Genomic DNA, 22,790 nt, shown 5'->3' on the forward strand with positions numbered 1-22,790 from the left:
ATCTCTAGACCCCCAGATGTGCCCCACATGATGGCCTCAATGAACTTGACCTCAACCTCAACCAGGGCCCTCCAGACCCCAAAATCCACATCTCTAGACCCCCAGATGCGCCCCACATGATGGCCTCAATGAACTTGACCTCAACCTCAACCAGGGCCCTCCAGACCCCGATATCCGCCCCGCCGGACCCCCCGACGCGCCCCACGCACGATGGCCTGGTTGAACTTGGACTCGATCTCGCCCAGGAGCCAGTCGAAGGCCTCGCCGCTGAGGCGGAACTCCTCGACCATGCGGCGGCTGCAGAGCGTGGAGCGCAGGTGGATGTTGAAGAGCAGCGTCGCGTTCTCCTGCGCCTGCCGGCTCAGCGGGTCGTCCCCGTTGACGATCACCAGCTTCCGGCTCAGCTCCTTCACCCCTGCGGTGGGAGGAAACGGGGGGGACCGGGAGATCTTGGGGACCAGGAGGGTCTCTAATGTCCCCTTAGCATCGCCTAGGTCATGGGAGGTCCAGAAGATCCACCAGAACCTTCCTAAGGGCCATGAGGATCTAGCAGGAACCCAGAGCATCGCCTAGAAGATCATGAGAGGTCCAGAAGATCCACCAGAACCTTCCTAAGGGACCATGGGCAGCTGGCAGGAACCCCCAGCATCGCCTAGAAGGTCATGGGAGGTCCAGAAGATCCACCAGAACCTTCCTAAGGGACCATGGGCAGCTGGCAGGAACCCCAGCATCACCTAGAAGGTCATGGGAGGTCCAGAAGATTCTCCAGAACCTTCCTAAGGGACCACGGGCAGCTGGCAGGAACCCCCAGCATCGCCTAGAAGGTCATGGGAGGTCCAGAATGTCCTCCAGACCCTTCCTAAGAGCCATGAGGGGCTGGCAGGATGCCCCAGCATCGCCTAGAAGTTCATGGGAAGTCCAGAAGATCCACCAGAACCTTCCTAAGGGACCATGGGCAGCTAGCAAGAACCCCCAGCACCGCCTAGAAGGTCATGGGAGCTCTGGAAGGTCCACCAGAACCTTCCTAAGGGACAATGAAGATCTACCAGGAACCCCCAGCATCGCCTAGAAGGTCATGGGAGGTCCAGAAGATCCACCAGAACCTTCCTAAGGGACCACGGGCAGCTGGCAGGAACCCCCAGCATCACCTAGAAGGTCATGGGAGGTCCAGAAGATTCTCCAGAACCTTCCTAAGGGACCACGGGCAGCTGGCAGGAACCCCCAGCATCGCCTAGAAGGTCATGGGAGGTCCAGAATGTCCTCCAGACCCTTCCTAAGAGCCATGAGGGGCTGGCAGGATGCCCCAGCATCGCCTAGAAGTTCATGGGAAGTCCAGAAGATCCACCAGAACCTTCCTAAGGGACCATGGGCAGCTAGCAGGAACCCCCAGCATTGCCTAGAAGGTCATGGGAGGTCTAGAAGATCCACCAGAACCTTCCTAAAGGACCATGAGGGGCTGGCAGGAACCCACAGCACCACACAGAAGGTCATGGGAGGTCCCGAAGAATCTCCAGAACCTTCCTAAGGGATCATGAGGGCCTGGCAGGAACCCCCAGCATCACCTAGAAGGTCATGGGAGGTCCAGAAGATCCACCAGAACCTCCCTAAGGGACCATGAGGGGCTGGCAGGAACCCCAGCATCACCTAGAAGGTCATGGGAGGTCCAGAAGATCCACCAGAACCTCCCTAAGGGACCATGAGGGGCTGGCAGGAACCCCCAGCATCACCTAGAAGGTCTTGAGGGATCTCAAACCCCCTCAACGTCTTCCTGGGGTCAGAGAGAACCCCAGCACCTTCCTGGCAGGATCCCAGGGGTCTGGAAGGACCCAGCAGCATCTCCTGAGGACCACGAGGAGCCAGGAGACCCCAGAGCATCCCAGGGTGTCCCGGGGGGTCCCGCTCACCTTCCACCACCTTGACGGGGTGCAGGTCCGAGGGGAGACGCGAGTTGATGTGGAAGATCTTCTGCGCGTTCCAGATCATGCGCAGCAGGTTGCAGGGCAGCACCACCTGGGGACGGGGGTCAGAAACCGGTCCCAAACACCCAAAAAGGGGCCTGGAGCCCCCAAAACAGGGCTGTTGGGTGTCCCCAAGGGTGTCACCTTGCTGTCGCCGGTGGGGAAGATGACGCGCAGGACCTCGCGGTCCTCCCGCATCTTCTCGAACTCGCGCTCCAGCTCGTTCTGGATGTGCGCGTTGCTCAGGATGTCCTTGACCATCTCCTCCTGCAGCGTCCGCCGCAGCGCCCGCTCGTTGGTGTAGTCGAACTTGAACCTGCTCACGCGGGGAAGGGGCGTCAGGCGGGGGGCACCGGAGGGTGACACGGCCACCGGGTGACACCCCGGGGCGGGGTGACACCGTGACAATCCGTCCTGGAGCTTAGTCCTTGCTCTAGGGGAACGCCTGATGGGTCTCCCTCAGATTACACCCTGACCTGGGGTGTTGCCATGTCAACATCTCTCCCATAGGTGACACCTTGTTCTGGGGCAACACCTTGATGACCCTTCCTGGAGCTTAGTTCTTGCTCAAGGGCAACAGCAGGCCAGTTCTCCCCCAGATTACACCCTGATTCGGGGTGTTGCCATGCCAACACCTCTCCCATAGGTGACACTCTGCTCTAGGGCAACACCGTGACAGTCCTTCCTGGAACTTAGTCCTTGCTTAAGGAGCAACACCAGGCCAGTTCCTCCCCAGATTACACCCTGATTCAGGGTGTTGCCATGTCAACACCTTTCCCATAGGTGACACTGCTCTAGGGCAACACCAGGCCAGTTCTTCCCCAGATTACACCCTGATTCGGGGTGTTGCCATGTCAACATCTCTCCCATAGGTGACACCCTGTTCTGGGGCAACACCGTGACAATCCTTCCTGGAGCTTAGTCTTTGTCCAGGGGAAACACCTGATAGGTCTCCCTCAGATTACACCCTGATTCAGGGTGTTGCCAGGCCAACACCTCCCCTCCAGGTGACACCCCACTCTAGGGCAACACCGTGACAATCCTTCCTGGAGCTTAGTCTTTGTCCAGGGGAAACACCTGATAGGTCTCCCTCAGATTACACCCTGATTCGGGGTGTTGCCGGGCCAACACCTCCCCTCCAGGTGACACCCCACTCTAGGGCAACACCGTGACAATCCTTCCCAGCGCTTCCTCCTTGCCAAAGGGCAACACCGGGCCAGTTCTCTCCCAGGTCACCCCCCGAATCGGGGTGTTGCCAGGAGCCAACACCTCCCCGCCGGGTGACAACCCCGCGCCGGCGCGTCACCCCGCTCACTTCTTCTCGAAGGCCTTGTTGGAGGGCTTGAGGGTGGCCAGGTTCTGGAACTCGACGCTCTCGCCCGCCAGCCCGTCCTCGCCGTAGCGCAGCTGCACCACCTGGTTGATGCTGTTGCGCACAGTCGCGTCGTACTTCACCATCACCGACTCCATGGACTTGATGAGGCGCCGCTGGATGTACCCTGCGAGGGCGACGGTCCCGCGTCACCCGTAACGTCCCAAAGGGGCTCCGGGGACGGGGGGAAGGGGCACAAGGGGCTCCATGGAGGTCCCCATGGGGATCCAGAGGGATTTTGGAAACGCTTGGGAGGCTCCAGGGGTGGTTTGGGGGTCCCAGGAGGATCCAGGGAGGCTCCAGGAGCTCCAGAGAGGGTTGGGAGACCCTTGAGAGGCTCCCGGGAGAGTCCGGGGGTCCCAAGGGAATCCAAGGAGGTATCTAGGGAGGCTCTAGAGGGTTGGGAGACACTTGAGAGGCTCCAGAGAGGTCTAGGGGTTCCCTAAGAGCCTCAGAGAGATTCTGGGGATCCCTGGGAGGCTCTGGGGGTCCCAAGGAGGCTCTGGAGGATCCCCAGGAGCTCCAGAGAGATTCTGGGGATCCCAGGGAGACTCTGGAGGATCCCTGGGGCCTCCAGAGAGATTTTGGGGATACCTGGGAGGCTCCAGGGAGGCTCTGGAGGATCCCCAGGAGCTCCAGAGAGATTTTGGGGACCCCAGGGAGGCTCCGGGGAGGCTCTGGAGGATCCCTGGGGCCTCCAGAGAGATTCTGGGGATCCTTGGGAGGCTCTGGAGGATTCCCAGGAGCTCCAGAGAGATTCTGGGGATCCCAGGGAGGCTCCGGGGAGGCTCTGAGGCTCCTGGGGAGGCTCTGGAGGATCCCTGGGGCCTCCAGAGAGATTCTGGGGATCCTTGGGAGGCTCTGGAGGATTCCCAGGAGCTCCAGAGAGATTCTGGGGATCCCTGGGAGGCTCCGGGGAGGCTCTGGGGGTCCCCAAGGAGGCTCTGGAGGATCCCCAGGAGCTCCAGAGAGATTCTGGGGATCCTTGGGAGACTCTGGAGGATCCCCAGAAGCTCCAGAAAGATTCTGAGGATCCCAGGGAGGCTCCAGGGAGGCTCTGAGGCTCCTTGGGAGGCTCTGGAGGATCCCCAGGAGCTCCAGAGAGATTCTGGGGACCCCAGGGAGGCTCCGGGGAGGCTCTGGAGGATCCCTGGGGCCTCCAGAGAGATTCTGGGGATCCTTGGGAGGCTCTGGAGGATTCCCAGGAGCTCCAGAGAGATTCTCGGGCTCCCAGGGAGGCTCCAGGGAGGCTCTGGGCATCCCAGGGAGGCTCTGGAGGATCCCCAGGAGCTCCAGAGAGATTCTGGGGATCCCAGGGAGGCTCCAGGGAAGCTCTGGGGGTCCCAAGGAGGCTCTGGAGGATCCCCAGGTGCTCCAGAGAGATTCTGGGCATCCCAGGGAGGCTCCAGGGAAGCTCTGGGCATCCCAGGGAGGCTCTGGAAGATCCCCAGGAGCTCCAGAGAGATTCTGGGGATCCCAGGGAGGCTCCGGGGAGGCTCTGAGGCTCCTGGGGAGGCTCTGGAGGATCCCTGGGGCCTCGAGAGAGATTCTGGGGATCCTTGGGAGGCTCTGGAGGATTCCCAGGTGCTCCAGGGAGATTCTGGGGCTCCCAGGGAGGCTCCGGGGCTCCTGGGGAGGCTCTGGAGGATCCCCAGGAGCTCCAGAGCGACTCTGGGGATCCTTGGGAGGCTCTGAAGGATTCCCAGAAGCTCCAGAAAGATTCTGAGGATCCCAGGGAGGCTCCCAGGAGGCTCTGAGGCTCCTTGGGAGGCTCTGGAGGATCCCCAGGAGCTCCAGAGAAATTCTCAGGATCCCAGGGAGGCTCCAGGGAGGCTCTGGGGATCCCAGGGAGGCTCTGAAGGATCCCCAGGAGCTCCAGAGAGATTCTAGGGATCCCTGGGAGGCTCCGGGGAGGCTCTGAGGCTCCTGGGGAGGCTCTGGAGGATCCCTGGGGCCTCGAGAGAGATTCTGGGGATCCTTGGGAGGCTCTGGAGGATCCCCAGGAGCTCCAGGGAGATTCTGGGGATCCCAAGGAGGCTCTGGAGGATCCCCAGGAGCTCCAGAGAGATTCTGGGGATCCCAGGGAGGCTCTGGAGGATCCCTGGGGCCTCCAGAGAGATTCTGGGGATCCCAGGGAGGCTCCAGGGAGGCTCCGGGGGTCCCAAGGAGGCTCTGGAGGATCCCCAGGAGCTCCAGAGAGATTCTGGGGATCCCAGGGAGGCTCTGAAGGATCCCCAGGAGCTCCAGAGAGATTCTGGGGATCCCTGGGAGGCTCCGGGGAGGCTCTGAGGCTCCTGGGGAGGCTCTGGAGGATCCCTGGGGCCTCGAGAGAGATTTTGGGGATCCTTGGGAGGCTCTGGAGGATTCCCAGGTGCTCCAGGGAGATTCTGGGGCTCCCAGGGAGGCTCCGGGGCTCCTGGGGAGGCTCTGGAGGATCCCCAGGAGCTCCAGAGCGATTCTGGGGATCCTTGGGAGGCTCTGAAGGATTCCCAGAAGCTCCAGAAAGATTCTGAGGATCCCAGGGAGGCTCCCAGGAGGCTCTGAGGCTCCTTGGGAGGCTCTGGAGGATCCCCAGGAGCTCCAGAGAAATTCTCAGGATCCCAGGGAGGCTCCAGGGAGGCTCTGGGGATCCCAGGGAGGCTCTGAAGGATCCCCAGGAGCTCCAGAGAGATTCTGGGGATCCCTGGGAGGCTCCGGGGAGGCTCTGAGGCTCCTGGGGAGGCTCTGGAGGATCCCTGGGGCCTCGAGAGAGATTCTGGGGATCCCTGGGAGGCTCTGGAGGATCCCCAGGAGCTCCAGGGAGATTCTGGGGCTCCCAGGGAGGCTCCGGGGCTCCTGGGGAGGCTTTGGAGGATCCCCAGGAGCTCCAGAGCGATTCTGGGGATCCTTGGGAGGCTCTGGAGGATCCCTGGGGCCTCCAGAGAGATTCTGGGGATCCCAGGGAGGCTCTGAAGGATTCCCAGAAGCTCCAGAAAGATTCTGAAGATCCCAGGGAGGCTCCCAGGAGGCTCTGAGGCTCCTTGGGAGGCTCTGGAGGATCCCCAGATCCTCCAGAGAGATTCTGGGGCTCCCAGGGAGGCTCTGGGCATCTCCACTAAGAGTTCGGGGGTCCCAGGGACCTCCACGGCGGCTCTGGTGGCTCCCCAGAAGCTCCAGCGACGCTCCGAGCGCCTCCACGGAGGCCCCGCGGGCGCTCACCGGTCTCGGCCGTCTTCACGGCCGTGTCGATGAGGCCCTCGCGGCCGCCCATGGCGTGGAAGAAGAACTCGGTGGGCGTGAGGCCGGCCAGGTAGGAGTTCTCCACGAAGCCGCGGCTCTCGGGGCCGTAGTCGTCCTTGATGAAGTGGGGCAGCGTGCGGTGCTTGAAGCCGAAGGGGATGCGCTTGCCCTCCACGTTCTGCTGCCCCACCACGGCGATGACCTGCGGGGACACGCGGGGGACACGTGGGGGACACCCCGGGGACGGGAGCTTCCCTGCGGCCTCAGGAACCTTCTTCCTCCGGATCTTCTCCGCGGCTCCTCGCGTCCTCCTTTTCTCCCACCCTCAAGTCCCAAGGGTTTGGGGACACCGGGCAAATATCCCCAAATTTCCACAGTCACAGCCCCAAAATGCCCTTCAACATCCCCAAAAAATGGCTCCAGGACACTCCATAAACACCCCCAAATCTCTTTCTACAGCCCCCAAGATGTTCCACAACCATCCAAGAACACCTAGACTCTAAGAACAAGACCCTCAACAGCCGTAAATCCCTTTCTACAGCCCCCAAAATGCTCTATAAACACCCCAAAACCACCTGGATCCTACAAACAAGACCATAAGCACCCCAAAATCCCTCCAGATCTTCTCCTTGTCACCTAGACCCCTTTGATGACCCATAGGGACCTCCTGCCAGACCCTATAGGAAACTTGAACCTGGGAGATGACCTTCCTGGAGGCCCCGACACAACCATGGACCCCTGGGTCTCCATGAGGACCCCGTGGAGCTCCTCACATCCCAAAGGGACCCTACAGGGACCTGGGAGATGACGTTCCTGGAGCCCCTGACACCACCATGGACCTCTAGACCCTCGTGAGGACCCCGTAGGGCTCCTCATATCCCATAGGGACCCTATAGGGACCTGGGAGATGACCTTCCTGAAGCCCTTGACACCACCATGGATCCCTAGACCTCATGAGGACCCCATGGGGCTCCTCACATCCCATAGGGATCCTATAGGAACCTGGGAGATGACGTTCCTGGAGCCCCTGACACCACCATGGACCTCTAGACCCTCGTGAGGACTCCATGGGGCTCCTCACATCTCATAGGGACCCTGTAGGACCCTGGGAGATGACCTTCCTGGAGCCCCCAACACAACCATGGACCCCTAGACCCTCATGAGGACCCTGTGGAGCTCCTCAAATCCCATAGGGACCCTATAGGAACCCGGGAGATGACGTTCCTGGAGACCCTGACACCACCATGGAACCCTAGACCTCATGAGGACCCTGTGGAGCTCCTCAGATTCTATAGGGACCCTATAGGGACCTGGGAGACGATGTTCCTGGAGCCCCTGACACAACCATGGACCCCTGGATCTCCATGAGGACCCCATGGGGCTCCTCAGATCCCATACGGACTCTATAGGAACCTGGGAGATGACCTTCTTGGAGGCGCCGACACCACCATAGACCCCTAGATCCCCATGACGACCCTGTGGGGCTCCTCACATCCCAAAGGGATCCTATAGGAACCTGGGAGATGACGTTCCTGGAGCCCCCAACACAATCATGGACCCCTAGACCCTCGTGAGGACCCCGTAAGGGCTCCTCACATCCCATAGGGACCCTATAGGGACCTGGGAGATGACGTTCCTGGAGGCCCCGATACCACCATGGACCCCCTAGATCCCCATGAGGACCCCGTGGGGCTCCTCACATCCCATAGGGACCCTATAGGGACCTGGGAGATGACATTCCTGGAGGCCCCAGTACCACCATGGACCCCCTAGATCCCCATGAGGACCCCGTGGGGCTCCTCACATCCCATAGGGACCCTATAGGGACCTGGGAGATGACCTTCCTGAAGCCCCCGACACCACCATGGATCCCTAGACCTCATGAGGACCCCATGGGGCTCCTCACATCCCATAGGGATCCTATAGGAACCTGGGAGATGACGTTCCTGGAGGCCCCGATACCACCATGGACCCCCTAGATCCCCATGAGGACCCCGTGGGGCTCCTCACATCCCATAGGGACCCTATAGGGACCTGGGAGATGACTTTCCTGAAGCCCCGGACACCACCATGGATCCCTAGACCTCATGAGGACCCCATGGGGCTCCTCACATCCCATAGGGACCCTATAGGAACCTGGGAGATGACGTTCCTGGAGGCCTCGACACCACCATGGACCTCTAGACCCCTATGAGGACCCCGTGGGTCTCCTCACATCCCATAGGGACCCTATAGGGACCTGGGAGATGACGTTCCTGGAGGCCCTGATACCACCATGGACCCCTGGATCTCCATGAGGACCTCATGGGGCTCCTCACACCCCACAGGAGCCTCCCCAGACGCCACGGAGCGCCTCGCAGCCCCCATCGCACCTGGGAGATGTTGATCTTGGAGCCTTTGGCGCCCGACACCACCATGGACTTGAAGTTGTTGTACTCGGAGAGGGACTTCTGGGCGGAGGAGCCCGTCTTGTCGCGGGCGTCGTTGAGGATGCGGTTCACCTGGTTCTCGAAGGTCTGCCGCAGCGTGTTCCCCGGCGTGGGCTCCAGCTCGTTGTTGTGCGCCTTCTCGATGACCTGCGGAGCCAACGGCGTCACCGCCGTGTCCCCAGGGGCGCTCCAAAACCCAAGGGAGCCCCTCAAAATTGCTCTGGGATGTCACGATGTCAATAAGAGGGCTCCAAAACCCTAGGGAGCTCCTCAAAATTACCCTAGGATCTCATGATGTCAACAAGAAGGCTCCAAAACCCAAGGGAGCTCCTCAAAATCACTCTAGGATCTCATGATGTCAATGAGGGGGCTCCAAAACCCAAGGGAGCTCCTCAAAATTGCTCTGGGATGTCACGATGTCAGTGAGAACGCTCCAAAACCCAATGGAGCTCCTCAGAATTGCTCTAGGATGTCACAATGTCAACAAGAAGGCTCCAAAACCCAAGAGAGCTCCTCAAAATCGCTCTGGGATGTCACAATGTCAACGAGGAGGCTCCAAAACCCAAGGGAGCTCCTCAGAATTGCTCTAGGATGTCACGATGTCAACGAGAAGGCTCCAAAACCCAAGGGAGCTCCTCAAAATTGTGCTGGGATGTCATAATGTCAATGAGAGGGCTCCAAAACCCAACGGAGCTCCTCAGAATTGCTCTAGGATGTCACAATGTCAATGAGGAGGCTCCAAAGCCCAAGGGAGCTCCTCAAAATCGCTCTGGGATGTCACAATGTCAATGAGGAGGCTCCAAAACCCAAGGGAGCTCCTCAAAATTGTGCTGGGATGTCATGATGTCAATGAGAGGGCTCCAAAACCCAACGGAGCTCCTCAGAATTGCTCTAGGATGTCACAATGTCAATGAGGAGGCTCCAAAGCCCAAGGGAGCTCCTCAAAATCGCTCTGGGATGTCATGATGTCAATGAGGAGGCTCCAAAACCCAAGGGAGCTCCTCAAAATCGCTCTGGGATGTCACAATGTCAATGAGGAGGCTCCAAAACCCAAGGGAGCTCCTCAAAATTACTTTGGGATGTCATGATGTCAATAAGGGGGCTCCAAAACCCCAGGGAGCACCTCAAAACTTCTAGGGGGACACCGCGATGTCACCGAGGGTGCTCCAAAACACCAAGCCCTCCGAGGACACCAACATGTCCCCGAGGCAGGAGGCCCATTTCCAAGGAGGAGCCCTCCAGGTCCCCGACCCACCTCAATGACATCCTGCTTGGCCTTCTTGATGGTGTTCTGGATGTCCTGGTAGGTCTTGGCGTCGGCGATGGAGTCCCCAATGCCGATCGTGTGGCCTGCGGGGGGATCGGGGGGGTCAGGCAGAGCGTTCTGCACCCCGGGGTGCCCCTCACCCCATAACCCATCTCCTTGGGGTGAGGAGCACCCCATAACTCCCTTCCTAGAGGTGCTCCTAATCCCATAACTCATCTCCTTGCGGTGTCCCCAACCCCATAACTCATCTCCTTGGGGTGCTCCTCACCCCATAACTCCCTTCCTATGGGTGCTCCTCACCCCAAAACTCACTTCCTTAGGGTCTCCTCCACCCCATAACTGCCTTCCTAGGGGTGCTCCTCACCCCATAACTCCCTAGGGGTGCTCCTCACCCCATAACTCATCTCCTTGGGGTGCTCCTCACCCCACAACTCCCTAGGATGCTTCTCACCCCACAACTCATCTCCCTGGAGTGCTCCTCACCCCATAATTAATCTCTTTGGGGTGCTCCTCACCCCATAACTCCCTTTCTAGAGGGGCTCCTCACCCCACAACTCATCTCCTTGGTGTGTTCCCCACCCCATAACTCCCTAGGATGCTCCTCACCCCACAACTCATCTCCTTGGGGTGCTCCACACCCCATAACTCATCTCCTTGGGGTGCTCCTCACCCCACAACTCCCTAGGGTGCTCCTCACCCCATAACTCATCTCTTTGGGGTGCTCCTCACCCCATAACTCATCTCCCTAGGATGCTCCTCACCCCATAACTCATCTCCTTGGGGTGCTCCTCACCCCACAACTCATCTCCTTGGGGTGCTCCTCACCCCACAACTCCCTAGGATGCTCCTCACCCCATAACTCATCTCCCTGGAGCACTCCTCACCCCACAACTCATCTCCTTGGGGTGCTCCTCACCCCACAACTCCCTAGGGTGCTACTCACCCCATAACTCATCTCTTTGGGGTTCTCCTCACCCCATAACTCATCTCCCTAGGATGCTCCTCACCCCATAACTCATCTCCTTGGGGTGCTCCTCACCCCATAACTCATCTCCCTGGGGCGCTCCTCACCCCATAACTCATCTCTTTGGTGTGCTCCTCACCCCATAACTCATCTCCCTAGGATGCTCCTCACCCCACAACTCATCTCCTTGGGGTGCTCCTCACCCCACAACTCCCTAGGATGCTCCTCATCCCATAACTCATCTCCCTGGAGCACTCCTCACCCCACAACTCATCTCCTTGGGGTGCTCCTCACCCCATAACTCATCTCTTTGGGGTTCTCCTCACCCCATAACTCATCTCTTTGGGGTGCTCCTCACCCCATAACTCATCTCCCTGGGGTGCTCCTCACCCCATAACCCATCTCTGGGACAGAAAGGAACAAGGTAGGGGCCAATACGGAAGCGGGGGTCGCCCCGGACGCCGGGGCCCGCGCTCACCCTCGATGAGCAGCCAGTTGTTGATGACGGTCTGGATGTTGCTGTAGAACAGGCGGGTGGTGTCGTGGCCCATCTCCAGGTAGGAGATGTGGACCAGGGAGCCCGCCGAGGTGCCCAGCGACTTCTTGCACAGGATGCCCATGATGAGCTCGCCGTTCTCCACGATCACCTGCGCGGGGAGGGCCGGGGGTGAGCGGCGCCTGACAACACCCCGGCGGGGTGACAACACCCCCCGCACAGCCGGACGACCCAACGCCGCAAGCCGAGCGCTTGGGGGTCCTCAATTGACCCTGGTCACCTGCTGCACCCTGGACCTGTCCGGCAGGTCCAGAACCCCCCCAAGTCACCCTAGAATCTCATCGGGTTCCTTGTGGCCACCCCAAGGTCCCTCCAATTGCCCCAAAAAGTCCCTGCGTCCCCTTCGCCTTCAGGGTGTCCCCAACCACCCTCCAAGACCCTCATGTCCCACCCAACCACCCAAGGATTCTCCTAATTCCTGTTTACCTGCCCCAAAGCCACCTCAGGGTGTCCCCAACCACCTCGGGGTGTCCCCAACCACCCTCCAAGACCTTCACATCCCACCCAACCACCCAAAGGATCCTAATTCCTGTTCACCCACCCCAAAGCCACCTCAGGGTGTCCCCAACCACCCTCCAAGACCCTCATGTCCTACCCAACCACCCCAAAGATCCTCCTAATTCCTGTTCATCCACCCCAGTGACACCTCAGGTTGTCCCCAACCACCTCAAGGTGTCCCCAACCGCCCTCCAAGACCCTCGTGTCCCACCCAACCACCCAAAGGATCCTCCTGATTCGTGTTCACCTGCCCCAATGACACCTCAGGGTGTCCCCAACCATCTCAGGGTCTCCCCAACCACCCTCCAAGACCCTGATGTGTCACCCAACCACCCAAAGGATCCCCCTAATTCCTGTCCACCCACCCCAAAGCCACCTCAGGGTGTCCCCAACCACCTCGGGGTGTCCCCAACCACCTCGGGGTGTCCCCAACCGCCCTTCAAGACCTTCACATCCCACCCAACCACCCCAAAGGATCCTCCTGATTCCTGTTCACCCACACAAATGACACCTCAGGGTGGCTCCAACCACCTCGGGATGTCCCCAACCGCCTTGGGGTGTCCCCAACCACCCTCCAAGACCCTCATGTCCTACCCAACCACCCCAAAGATCCTCCTAATTCCTGTTCATCCACCCCAGTGACACCTCAGGGTGTCCCCAACCACCTCAAGGTGTCCCCAACCGCCCTCCAAGACCCTCAAGTCCCACCCAACCACCTAAAGATCCTCCTAATTCCTGTTCACCCACCCCAAAGCCACCTCAGGGTGTCCCCAACCACCTCGGGGTGTCCCCAACCGCCCTCCAAGACCCTCGTGTCCCACCCAACCACCCAAAGGATCCTCCTGATTCCTGTTCATTCACCCCAATGACACCTCAGGGTGTCCCCAACCACCTCAGGGTGTCCCCAACCACCCTCCAAGACCCTGATGTGTCACCCAACCACCCAAAGGATCCCCCTAATTCCTGTTCACCCACCCCAAAGCCACCTCAGGGTGTCCCCAACCACCTCAGGGTGTCCCCAACCACCCTCCAAGACCCTGATGTGTCACCCAACCACCCAAAGGATCCCCCTAATTCCTGTCCACCCACCCCAAAGCCACCTCAGGGTGTCCCCAACCGCCTCGGGGTGTCCCCAACCGCCTCGGGGTGTCCCCAACCGCCCTTCAAGACCTTCACATCCCACCCAACCACCCCAAAGGATCCTCCTGATTCCTGTTCACCCACACAAATGACACCTCAGGGTGGCTCCAACCACCTCTGGGTGTCCCCAACCACCTTGGGGTGTCCCCAACCACCCTCCAAGACCCTCATGTCCCACTCAACCATCCCAAAGATCCTCCTAATTCCTGTTCTCCCGCCCCAAAGCCACCTCGGGGTGTCCCCAACCACCCTTCAAGACCCTCATGTCCCACCCAACCACCCAAAGGATCCTCCTGATTCCTGTTCATCCACCCCAATGACACCTCAAGGTGTCCCCAACCACCTCAGGGTGTCCCCAACCACCCTCCAAGACCCTGATGTGTCACCCAACCACCCAAAGGATCCCCCTAATTCCTGTCCACCCACCCCAAAGCCACCTCGGGGTGTCCCCAACCACCTCGGGGTGTCCCCAACCACCCTCCAAGACCCTCATGTCCCACCCAACCACCCAAAGGATCCTAATTCCTGTTCACCCACCCCAAAGCCACCTCAGGGTGTCCCCAACCACCTCAGGGTGTCCCCACCTTGTCCCTCATGTCCCCAACCACCCTTCAAGACCTTCACGTCCCACCCAACCACCCAAAGGACCCTCCTAATTCCTGTTCACCTGCCCCAATGACACCTCAAGGTGTCCCCAACCACCTCGAGGTGTCCCCAACCACCTCAGGGTGCCACCAACCACCCTCCAAGACCTTCACATCCCACCCAACCACCTAAAGATCCTCCTAATTCCTGTTCACCCACCCCAAAGCCACCTCAGGGGGTCCCCAACCACCTCGGGGTGTCCCCAACCACCCTCCAAGACCCTCATGTCCCACCCAACCACCCAAAGGATCCTAATTCCTGTTCACCCACCCCAAAGCCACCTCGGGGTGTCCCCAACCACCTCGGGGTGTCCCCAACCACCCTTCAAGACCTTCACATCCCACCCAACCACCTAAAGATCCTCCTAATTCCTGTTCACCTGCCCCAAAGCCGCCTCGGGGTGTCCCCAACCACGTCGGGGTGTCCCCAACCACGTCGGGGTGTCCCCAACCACCCTCCAAGACCTTCACATCCCACCCAACCATCCCAAAGGATCCTCCTAATTCCTGTTCATCCACCCCAAAGCCACCTCAGGGTGTCCCCAACCACCTTGGGGTGTCCCCAACCACCCTCCAAGACCCTGATGTGTCACCCAACCACCCAAAGGATCCTAATTCCTGTTCACCCACCCCAAAGCCACCTCAGGGTGTCCCCAACCACCTCGGGGTGTCCCCAACCACCCTTCAAGACCCTCATGTCCCACCCAACCACCCAAAGGATCCTCCTGATTCCTGTTCATCCACCCCAAAGCCACCTCGGGGTGTCCCCAACCGCCTCGGAGTGTCCCCAACCACCTTCCAAGCCCCTCATGCGCCCCCGGCCGCGTCCCCCCGCGCCCACCTTGGTGTCCCCGGGCGAGATGTGCTTGTAGGGCCCGCTGTCCTCGTCGTCGGGGTGGGTGCTGTGGGTGCGGATGCAGTTGATGTGGCCGGGGATGATGAGCGAGAAGATCTGCTTGCCCGTCCAGAGCGGCCGCGGCTTCAGGATGGCCGGTTGGGGCACCTTGCCGTCCCACGTGGACAGGAACATGAGCAGGTTCATCACCTCGCCCTGTGCGCGCAACAGCCGCACGGCGGCGTCACCCGGAGACACCGCCGGAGGGTCGGGGCCACCGGGAAAACACCCCCGAATGGCCCAAACCGCAGCCCGAACAGGCCCTGCAACACCCTAAATCGCCCAAACAGGCCCTGCAACACCCTAAATGACTCAAACTGTAGCCCAAACAGGCCCTGCAACACCCCAAATCGCCCAAACAGGCCCTGCAACACCCCAAATCGCCCAAATCGCAGCCCAAACAGGCCCTGCAACACCCTAAATAACTCCAACTGTAGCCCAAACAGGCCCTGCAACACCCTAAATCACCCAAACAGGCCCTGCAACACCCCAAATCGCCCAAACCGTAGCTCAAACAGGCCCTGCAACAACCAAAATCGCCCGAACAGGCTCTGCAACACCCAAAATCGCCCAAACCGTAGCCCAAACAGCCCCTGCAACACCCCAAATCACCCAAACAGGCCCTGCAACACCCCAAAACGCCCAAACTGTAGCCCAAACAGGCCCTGCAACACACTAAATCACCCAAACAGGCCCTGCAACACCCCAAATCGCCCAAACTGTAGCCCAAACAGGCCCTGCAACACCCTAAATCGCCCAAACAGGCCCTGCAACACCCTAAATCGCCCAAACAGGCCCTGCAACACCCCAAATTGCCCAAATCGCAGCCCAAACAGGCCCTGCAACACCCTAAATAACTCCAACTGTAGCCCAAACAGGCCCTGCAACACCCTAAATCGCCCAAACAGGCCCTGCAACACCCCAAATTGCCCAAATCGCAGCCCAAACAGGCCCTGCAACACCCTAAATAACTCCAACTGTAACCCAAACAGGCCCTGCAACACCCTAAATCGCCCAAACAGGCCCTGCAACACCCCAAAACACCCAAACCGCAGCCCAAACAGGCCCTGCAACACCCCAAATCACCCAAACGGGCCTGCAACACCCCAAATCGCCCAAACCGTAGCTCAAACAGGCCCTGCAACACCCAAAATCGCCCAAACCGTAGCCCAAACAGCCCCTGCAACACCCCAAATCACCCAAACAGGCCCTGCAACACCCTAAATCACCAAAACTGTAGCCCAAACAGGCCCTGCAACACCCCAAATCACTCAAACTGTAGCCCAAACAGGCCCTGCAACACCCCAAATCACCCAAACTGTAGCCCAAACAGGCCCTGCAAGAACCCCAACAGGGCCCAGGGACAGTCTGTGAACAACCCCCCAAGTCTCCTACAGCCCGAGGAGGTTCTGCGACCTCCTGAAGTCTCCCTGTAGCCCAAGGACTATCTGTAAAGAGCAGAAAACAACTTTTTTACAGCCTAAAGAGGTCCCGCAACAGCCCTAAAAACGCCAACAGCCCCAAAGGCTCTACAACTCCACGCTAAACACCTGGAGCCCAGAAACACCCTGTAAACACCCCCAAATCCCTTCCTGCAGCCCCCAAATGATCTACAACCACCCCAAAACACCCCAGAAGCACCCCAAACCCCTTCCTACAGCCCTAAAATGCTCTACAACCTCCCTCAAAACACCCGGAGACCAGGAACACCCCATAAACACCCCAAAATCCCTTCCTACAGCACCAAGGCCTCTACAACTCCACTCTAAATACCTGGAGCCCAGAAACAGCCCGTAAACACCCCAAAATCCCTTCCTACAACCTCAAAATGCTCTACAACCTCCGTCAAAACACCCGGATACCAGGAACACCCCATAAGCACCCCAAAATCCCTTCCTACAGCCCTAAAACGCCTCTACAACCACCCCAAATCACTTGGAATCCAGGAACACCCCGTAAACAGCCCAAAATCCCTTCCTACAGCCCAAGGGTGCCTTTCAAGACCCCTTCAAAACACTTCGAGACCAGGAACAGCCCATAAACACCCCCAAATCCTTCCTACAGCCCAAGGATACTCTACAAACTTCCCTCAAAACACCGGAGACCAGGAACACCCCGTAACCACCCCAAAATCCCTTCCTACAGCCCTAAAACACTCTACAACCACCCCAAATCACCTGGAACCCAGGAACACTCCATAAACACCCCAAAATCCCTTCCTACAGCCCAAGGATGCCCTTCAAGACCCCTTCAAAACACTCGGAGACCAGGAACACCCCGTAAACACCCCAAAATCCCTTCCTACAGCCCAAGGATGCTCTACAACTTCCCTCAAAACACCCGGAGACCAGGAACACCCCGTAACTACCCCAAAATCCCTTCCTACAGCCCTAAACACCCTACAACCACCCCAAACCACTTGGAATCCAGGAACACCCCATAAACACCCAAAAACCCCTTCCTACAGCCCTAAAACACCCTACAATCACCCCAAATCACCCGGAACCCAGGAACACCCCATAAACACCCTAAAATCCCTTCCTACAGCCCTAAAACACCCTTCAAGACCCCCTCAAATCACTTGGAATCCAGAAACACCCCACAAGCTCCCCAAAACCGCTTCCTACAGCCCAAGGATGCCCTTCAAGACCCCTCTAAACACTCGGAGACCAGGAACAGCCCATAAACACCCCCAAGTCCCTTCCTACAGCCCAAGGATGCTCTACAACTTCCCTCAAAACACCCGGAGACCAGGAACACCCCGTAACCACCCCAAAATCCCTTCCTACAGCCCTAAAACACCCTACAACCATCCAAACCACTTGGAATCCAGGAACACCCCCTAAACACCCAAAAACCCCTTCCTACAGCCCTAAAACACCTACAATCACCCAAATCACCCGGAACCAGGAACACCCCATAAACACCCTAAAAACCCTTCTACAGCCCTAAAACACCCTTCAAGACCCCCTCAAATCACTTGGAATCCAGGAACACCCCATAAACACCCAAAACCCCCTTCCTACAGCCCAAGGACACCCTTCAAGACCCCCTCCAGCCGCCCGCAACAGGCGGCGGGGCACGACGCGCTCGAGGAAGACGTCGCGCTTGGTGAACTTGCGGACGGCCGTGAGGGTGTCCTGCACGATGCCCATGACGGGGCGGTTGGACTGCGGGGTGACAATCATGCGGGGCACCATGGCCAACTCCTGGATCTCGGCCCGCGTCTCAGCGACTGCGGCAGGTGCAGGTTCATCTCGTCACCGTCAAAGTCCGCGTTGTAGGGGGTGGTGACGCTGCGGGGACAGGCGGCGTCAGGCGGTTGGGGGCCGTACGGGGTGTTTCAGGGACACCGGGATGGGTTGGGGGACGCTGGGACGTGCGTTGGGGGTGGTTGGGGGTCAAGGACATAGTTTTGGGGACACCAGGACAGCTTGGGGGACATCGGGACCTCCATGGGGCAGGTTTGGGGTCAAGGACACAGTTTTGGGGACACTAGGACAGTTTGGGGGACATCGGGACCTGCATTGGGGCAGCTTTGGGATCAAGAAAGCAGTTTTAGGGACAAGGACACAATTTTAGGGACACTAGAACAGTCTGGGGGACATCGGGACTGCATTGGGGCAGGTTTGAGGTCAAGGACACAGGTTTGGGGACACCAAAACAATTTGGCGGACATCAGGACCTGCAGTGGGGCAGGTTTGGGGTCAAGGACACAGTTTTGGGGACAAGGACACAGTTTTGGGGACACCAGGACAGTTTGGGGGACATATCAGGACCTGCGTGGGGCAGGTCTGGGGTCAAGGACACAGTTTTGAGGACAAAAACACAGTTTTAGGGACACCAGGACAGTTTGGGGGACATCGGACCTGAATTGGGGCAAGTTTGGGGTCAAGGACACAGTTTTGGGGACACCAGGACAGTTTGGGGGACATTGGGACCTGCATTGGGGCAGGTTTGGGGTCAAGGACACAGGTTTGGGGTCAAGGACGCAGTTTTGGGAACACTAGACAGTTTGGGGGACATCGGACCTGCAGTGGGCAGGTTGGGGTCAAAAGAGCAGTTTTAGGGACACTAGAACAGTCTGGGGGACATCGGACCTGCATTGGGGCAGGTTTGGGGTCAAGAACACAGTTTTGAGGACAAAAAACACAGTTTTAGGGACACCAGGACAATCTGGGGGATATTGGGACCTGCCATGGGCAGGTTTGGGGTCAAGGACGCAGTTTTGGGGACAAGGACACAGTTTTGAGGACAAAAACACAGTTTTAGGGACACCAGGACAGTTTGGGGGACATTGGGACCTGCATTGGGGCAGGTTTGGGGTCAAGGACACAGTTTTGGGGACAAGGACACAGTTTTGGGACACCAGGACAGTTTAGGGGACATTGGGACCTGCATTGGGGCAGGTTTGGGGTCAAAAGAGCAGTTTTAGGGACACTAGAACAGTCTGGGAGACATCGGGACCTGCATTGGGGCAGGTTTGGGGTCAAGAACACAGTTTTGAGGACAAAAAACACAGTTTTAGGGACACCAGGACAATCTGGGGGATATTGGGACCTGCCATGGGGCAGGTTTGGGGTCAAGGACACAGTTTTGGGGACACCAGGACAGTTTAGGGGACATCAGGACCTGCATTGGGGCTGGTTGGGGGTCAAGGACGCAGTTTTGGGGACACCAAGACAGTTTAGGGGACATCGGGACCTGCATTGGGCTGGTTGGGGGTCAAGGACACAGTTTTGGGGACACCAGGACAGTTTGGGGACATCAGGACCTGCATTGGGGTAGGTTTGGAGTCAAGGACACAGGTTTGGGGTCAAGGACGCGGTTTTGGGGACACCAGGACAGTTTAGGGGACATCAGGACCTGCATTGGGGCAGGTTTGGGATCAAGAGAGCAGTTTTAGGGACAAGGACACAGTTTTAGGGACACCAGGACAGTTTGGGGACACTGGACCTGCACTGGGGCAGGTTTGGGGTCAAGGACACAGGTTTGGGGTCAAGGACGCAGTTTTGGGGACACCAGGACAGTTTGGGGGACATCAGACTTGCACTGGGACAGGTTTGGGGACACCAGGACCTGCAGTGGGGCAGGTTTGGGGATCAAGGACACAGTTTTGGGGACAAGGACACAGTTTTGGGACACCAGGACAGTTTAGGGGACATCGGGACCTGCATTGGGCTGGTTGGGGGTCAAGGACACAGTTTTGGGGACACCAAGACAGTTTAGGGGACATCGGGACCTGCATTGGGGCTGGTTGGGGGTCAAGGACACAGTTTTGAGGACAAAAACACAGTTTTAGGAACACCAGGACAGTTTGGGGGACATCGGGACCTGCATTGGGGCAGCTTTGGGGTCAAGAACACAGTTTTGAGGACACTGGAACACCTACTAGGACAATCTTGGGTCAAGGCGACAGTTTTGGGGGCACCCGGAGCATCTCGGGGAGCCGCCGTGGGCCACGCGTGGGGCAGGAGGCCCCGGGGCTACCTGAGGTTGAGGCGGAAGGTGGACCAGGGCAGGATGCGGACGCGGTGGCCCATCATGGACATCTTGTGCAGCGTGGGCTGCCGGTTGAAGATGACGATGTCCCCGTCACACATGTGACGCTCCACCTGGGGACAACGGCCGGCGTCACCCCACACAATCCAGGGGTCCAGGGACCCCAAAACCAGGGTCCTAGAGGGGCTTCCAGGATGGATTCCCAACAATCCCAGAAGAAGTCCCAAACCAGGGATTTCTGCCCAAACTGAGGGTCCTAGAGGGGCTTCCAGGATGGATTCCCAACAATCCCAGGGGCTGGAGATGTCCCAAACCAGGGGATTTCTGCCCCAAAACCAGGGTCCTAAAGGGGCTTCCAGGAGAAGACCCCAAACCAGGGATTTCTGCCCCAAACTGAGGGTCCTAGAGGGGCTTCCAGGATGGATTCCCAACAATCCCAGGGCTGGAGAAGTCCCAAACCAGGGGATTTCTGCCCAAAACCAGGGTCCTAGAGGGTCTTCCAGGATGGATTCCCAACAATCCCAGAGAAGTCCCAAACCAGGGATTTCTGCCCCAAAACCAGGGTCCTAGAGGGGCTTCCAGGATGGATTCCCAACAATCCCAGGAGAAGTCTCAAACCAGGGGATTTCTGCCCCAAAACCAGGTCCTAGAGGAGCTTCCAGGATGGATTCCCAACAATCCCAGGAGAAGACCCAAACCAGGGGATTCTGCCCCAAAACCAGGGTCCTAGAGGGGCTTCCAGGAGAAGACCCAAACCAGGGGATTTCTGCCCCAAAACCAGGGTCCTAGAGGGACTTCCAGGATGGATTCCCAACAATCCCAGGAGAAGACCCAAACCAGGGGATTTCTGCCCCAAATCGAGGGTCCTAGAGGGGCTTCCAGGATGGATTCCCAACAATCCCAGGGGCTGGAGATGTCCCAAACCAGGGGATTTCTGCCCCAAAACCAGGGTCCTAGAGGGGCTTCCAGGATGGATTCCCAACAATCCAGAAGAAGTCCCAAACCAGGGGATTTCTGCCCCAAAACCAGGGTCCCAGAGGGGCTTCCAGGATGGATTCCCAACAATCCCAGGGGCTGGAGAAGTCCCAAACCAGGGGATTTCTGCCCCAAAACCAGGGTCCTAAAGGGGCTTCCAGGAGAAGACCCAAACCAGGGGATTTCTGCCCCAAAACCAGGGACAACCCCTGGTGGGCTCCAAAGACCCACAAGGGTCCCCAAGGAGAAGGAGCTTCTCTGAGGACCCCAAAACCAGGAGGTGGCCCCCAAAAATGAGGTTCTTCAAGGAGCACAAAGAAGACTCCATGGGGCCACCCCATGGGTCCACGTTTGGGTCCCTCGGGTGTCACCGCGGGCCACGGAAGCCCCCCGAGATGCCACCTTGTAGCCGATCTGCAGGTGGAGGTCGCTGGGCTTGGGGTGGAAGCGCAGGTCGATGCGGTCCCCGTTGTCCGGATGATGTACTTGGCCCCCGGGTATTGGCTGTTGCCCCGGCGGACCAGCTCCTGCAGCCTGGGGGGGACACGGGGGGCAGGGGGGACATGGGGGTCACATCCACCCCAAGGATGTCCCTTGGGTGCCACCATGACCCCAGTGTCCACCCAGGGCTACCCAGGTGCCCCCAGATGGTGCCCATGGGTCCCTTGGATGTCCCTATGACCCCAAGGCTACCCAGGTGCCCCCCACATGTATCTATGGGTCCGTTGGATGCCCCCATGACCCCCATGTCCTCCCAGGTGCCCCCCACAAGGTATCTATGGGTCCCTTGGGCGCCACCATGACCCCAATGTCCACCTAAGGCTTCCTGGGTGCCCCCCGTATGGTGTCTATGGGCCCATTGGGTGCCACCATGACCCCCTTGGGTGCCACCATGACCCCAATGTCCACCTAGGGTTGCCTGGGAGCCCCCCACATGGTGTCTATGGGTCCCTTGGGTGCCACCATGGCCCCCATGTCCACCCAGGGCTACCCAGGTGCCCCAAGATGGTGCCCATGGGTCCCTTGGATGTCGCTATGACCCCCAAGGCTACCCAGGTCCCCCCCACATGGTATCTATGGGTCCGTTGGATGCCCCCATGACCCCCATGTCCTCCCAGGTGCCCCCACATGGTGTCTATGGGTCCCTTGGGTGCCACCATGACCCCCATGTCCACCCAGGGCTACCCAGGTGCCCCCATGGTGCCCATGGGTCCCTTAGGTGCCACCATGACCCCAATGTCCACCTAGGGTTGCCTGGGCGTCCCCCACATGGTGTCTATGGGTCCCTTGGGTGCCACCATGACCCCAATGTCCACCTAAGGCTTCCTGGGTGCCCCCCATATGGTGTCTATGGGCCCATTGGGTGCCACC

The 22,790-nt window shown here is 59.0% G+C and overlaps 1 protein-coding gene across 1 annotated transcript in view; it reads right to left on the reverse strand.

The window, feature by feature from the left end:
• LOC104566349 (RNA polymerase II subunit A) overlaps positions 1 to 22,790 on the reverse strand; it is a 56,939-nt gene that overhangs the window by 15,878 nt on the left and 18,271 nt on the right. The window contains 14 exon segments of the mRNA XM_088537609.1: positions 210 to 415; positions 1,905 to 2,010; positions 2,103 to 2,274; positions 3,274 to 3,457; positions 6,529 to 6,751; positions 8,922 to 9,125; positions 10,234 to 10,328; positions 11,688 to 11,856; positions 14,889 to 15,098; positions 18,029 to 18,174; positions 18,177 to 18,238; positions 20,433 to 20,557; positions 21,822 to 21,895; positions 21,898 to 21,953. Coding sequence (XP_088393735.1) covers positions 210 to 415; positions 1,905 to 2,010; positions 2,103 to 2,274; positions 3,274 to 3,457; positions 6,529 to 6,751; positions 8,922 to 9,125; positions 10,234 to 10,328; positions 11,688 to 11,856; positions 14,889 to 15,098; positions 18,029 to 18,174; positions 18,177 to 18,238; positions 20,433 to 20,557; positions 21,822 to 21,895; positions 21,898 to 21,953 — 2,032 coding nt within the window.

The sequence above is a fragment of the Tinamus guttatus genome, unplaced genomic scaffold (assembly GCF_059628265.1).
Source record: "Tinamus guttatus ecotype Peru unplaced genomic scaffold, ASM5962826v1 Tinamus_guttatus_pri_ptg000825l, whole genome shotgun sequence".
In the NCBI taxonomy this organism is placed as follows: domain Eukaryota; kingdom Metazoa; phylum Chordata; class Aves; order Tinamiformes; family Tinamidae; genus Tinamus; species Tinamus guttatus.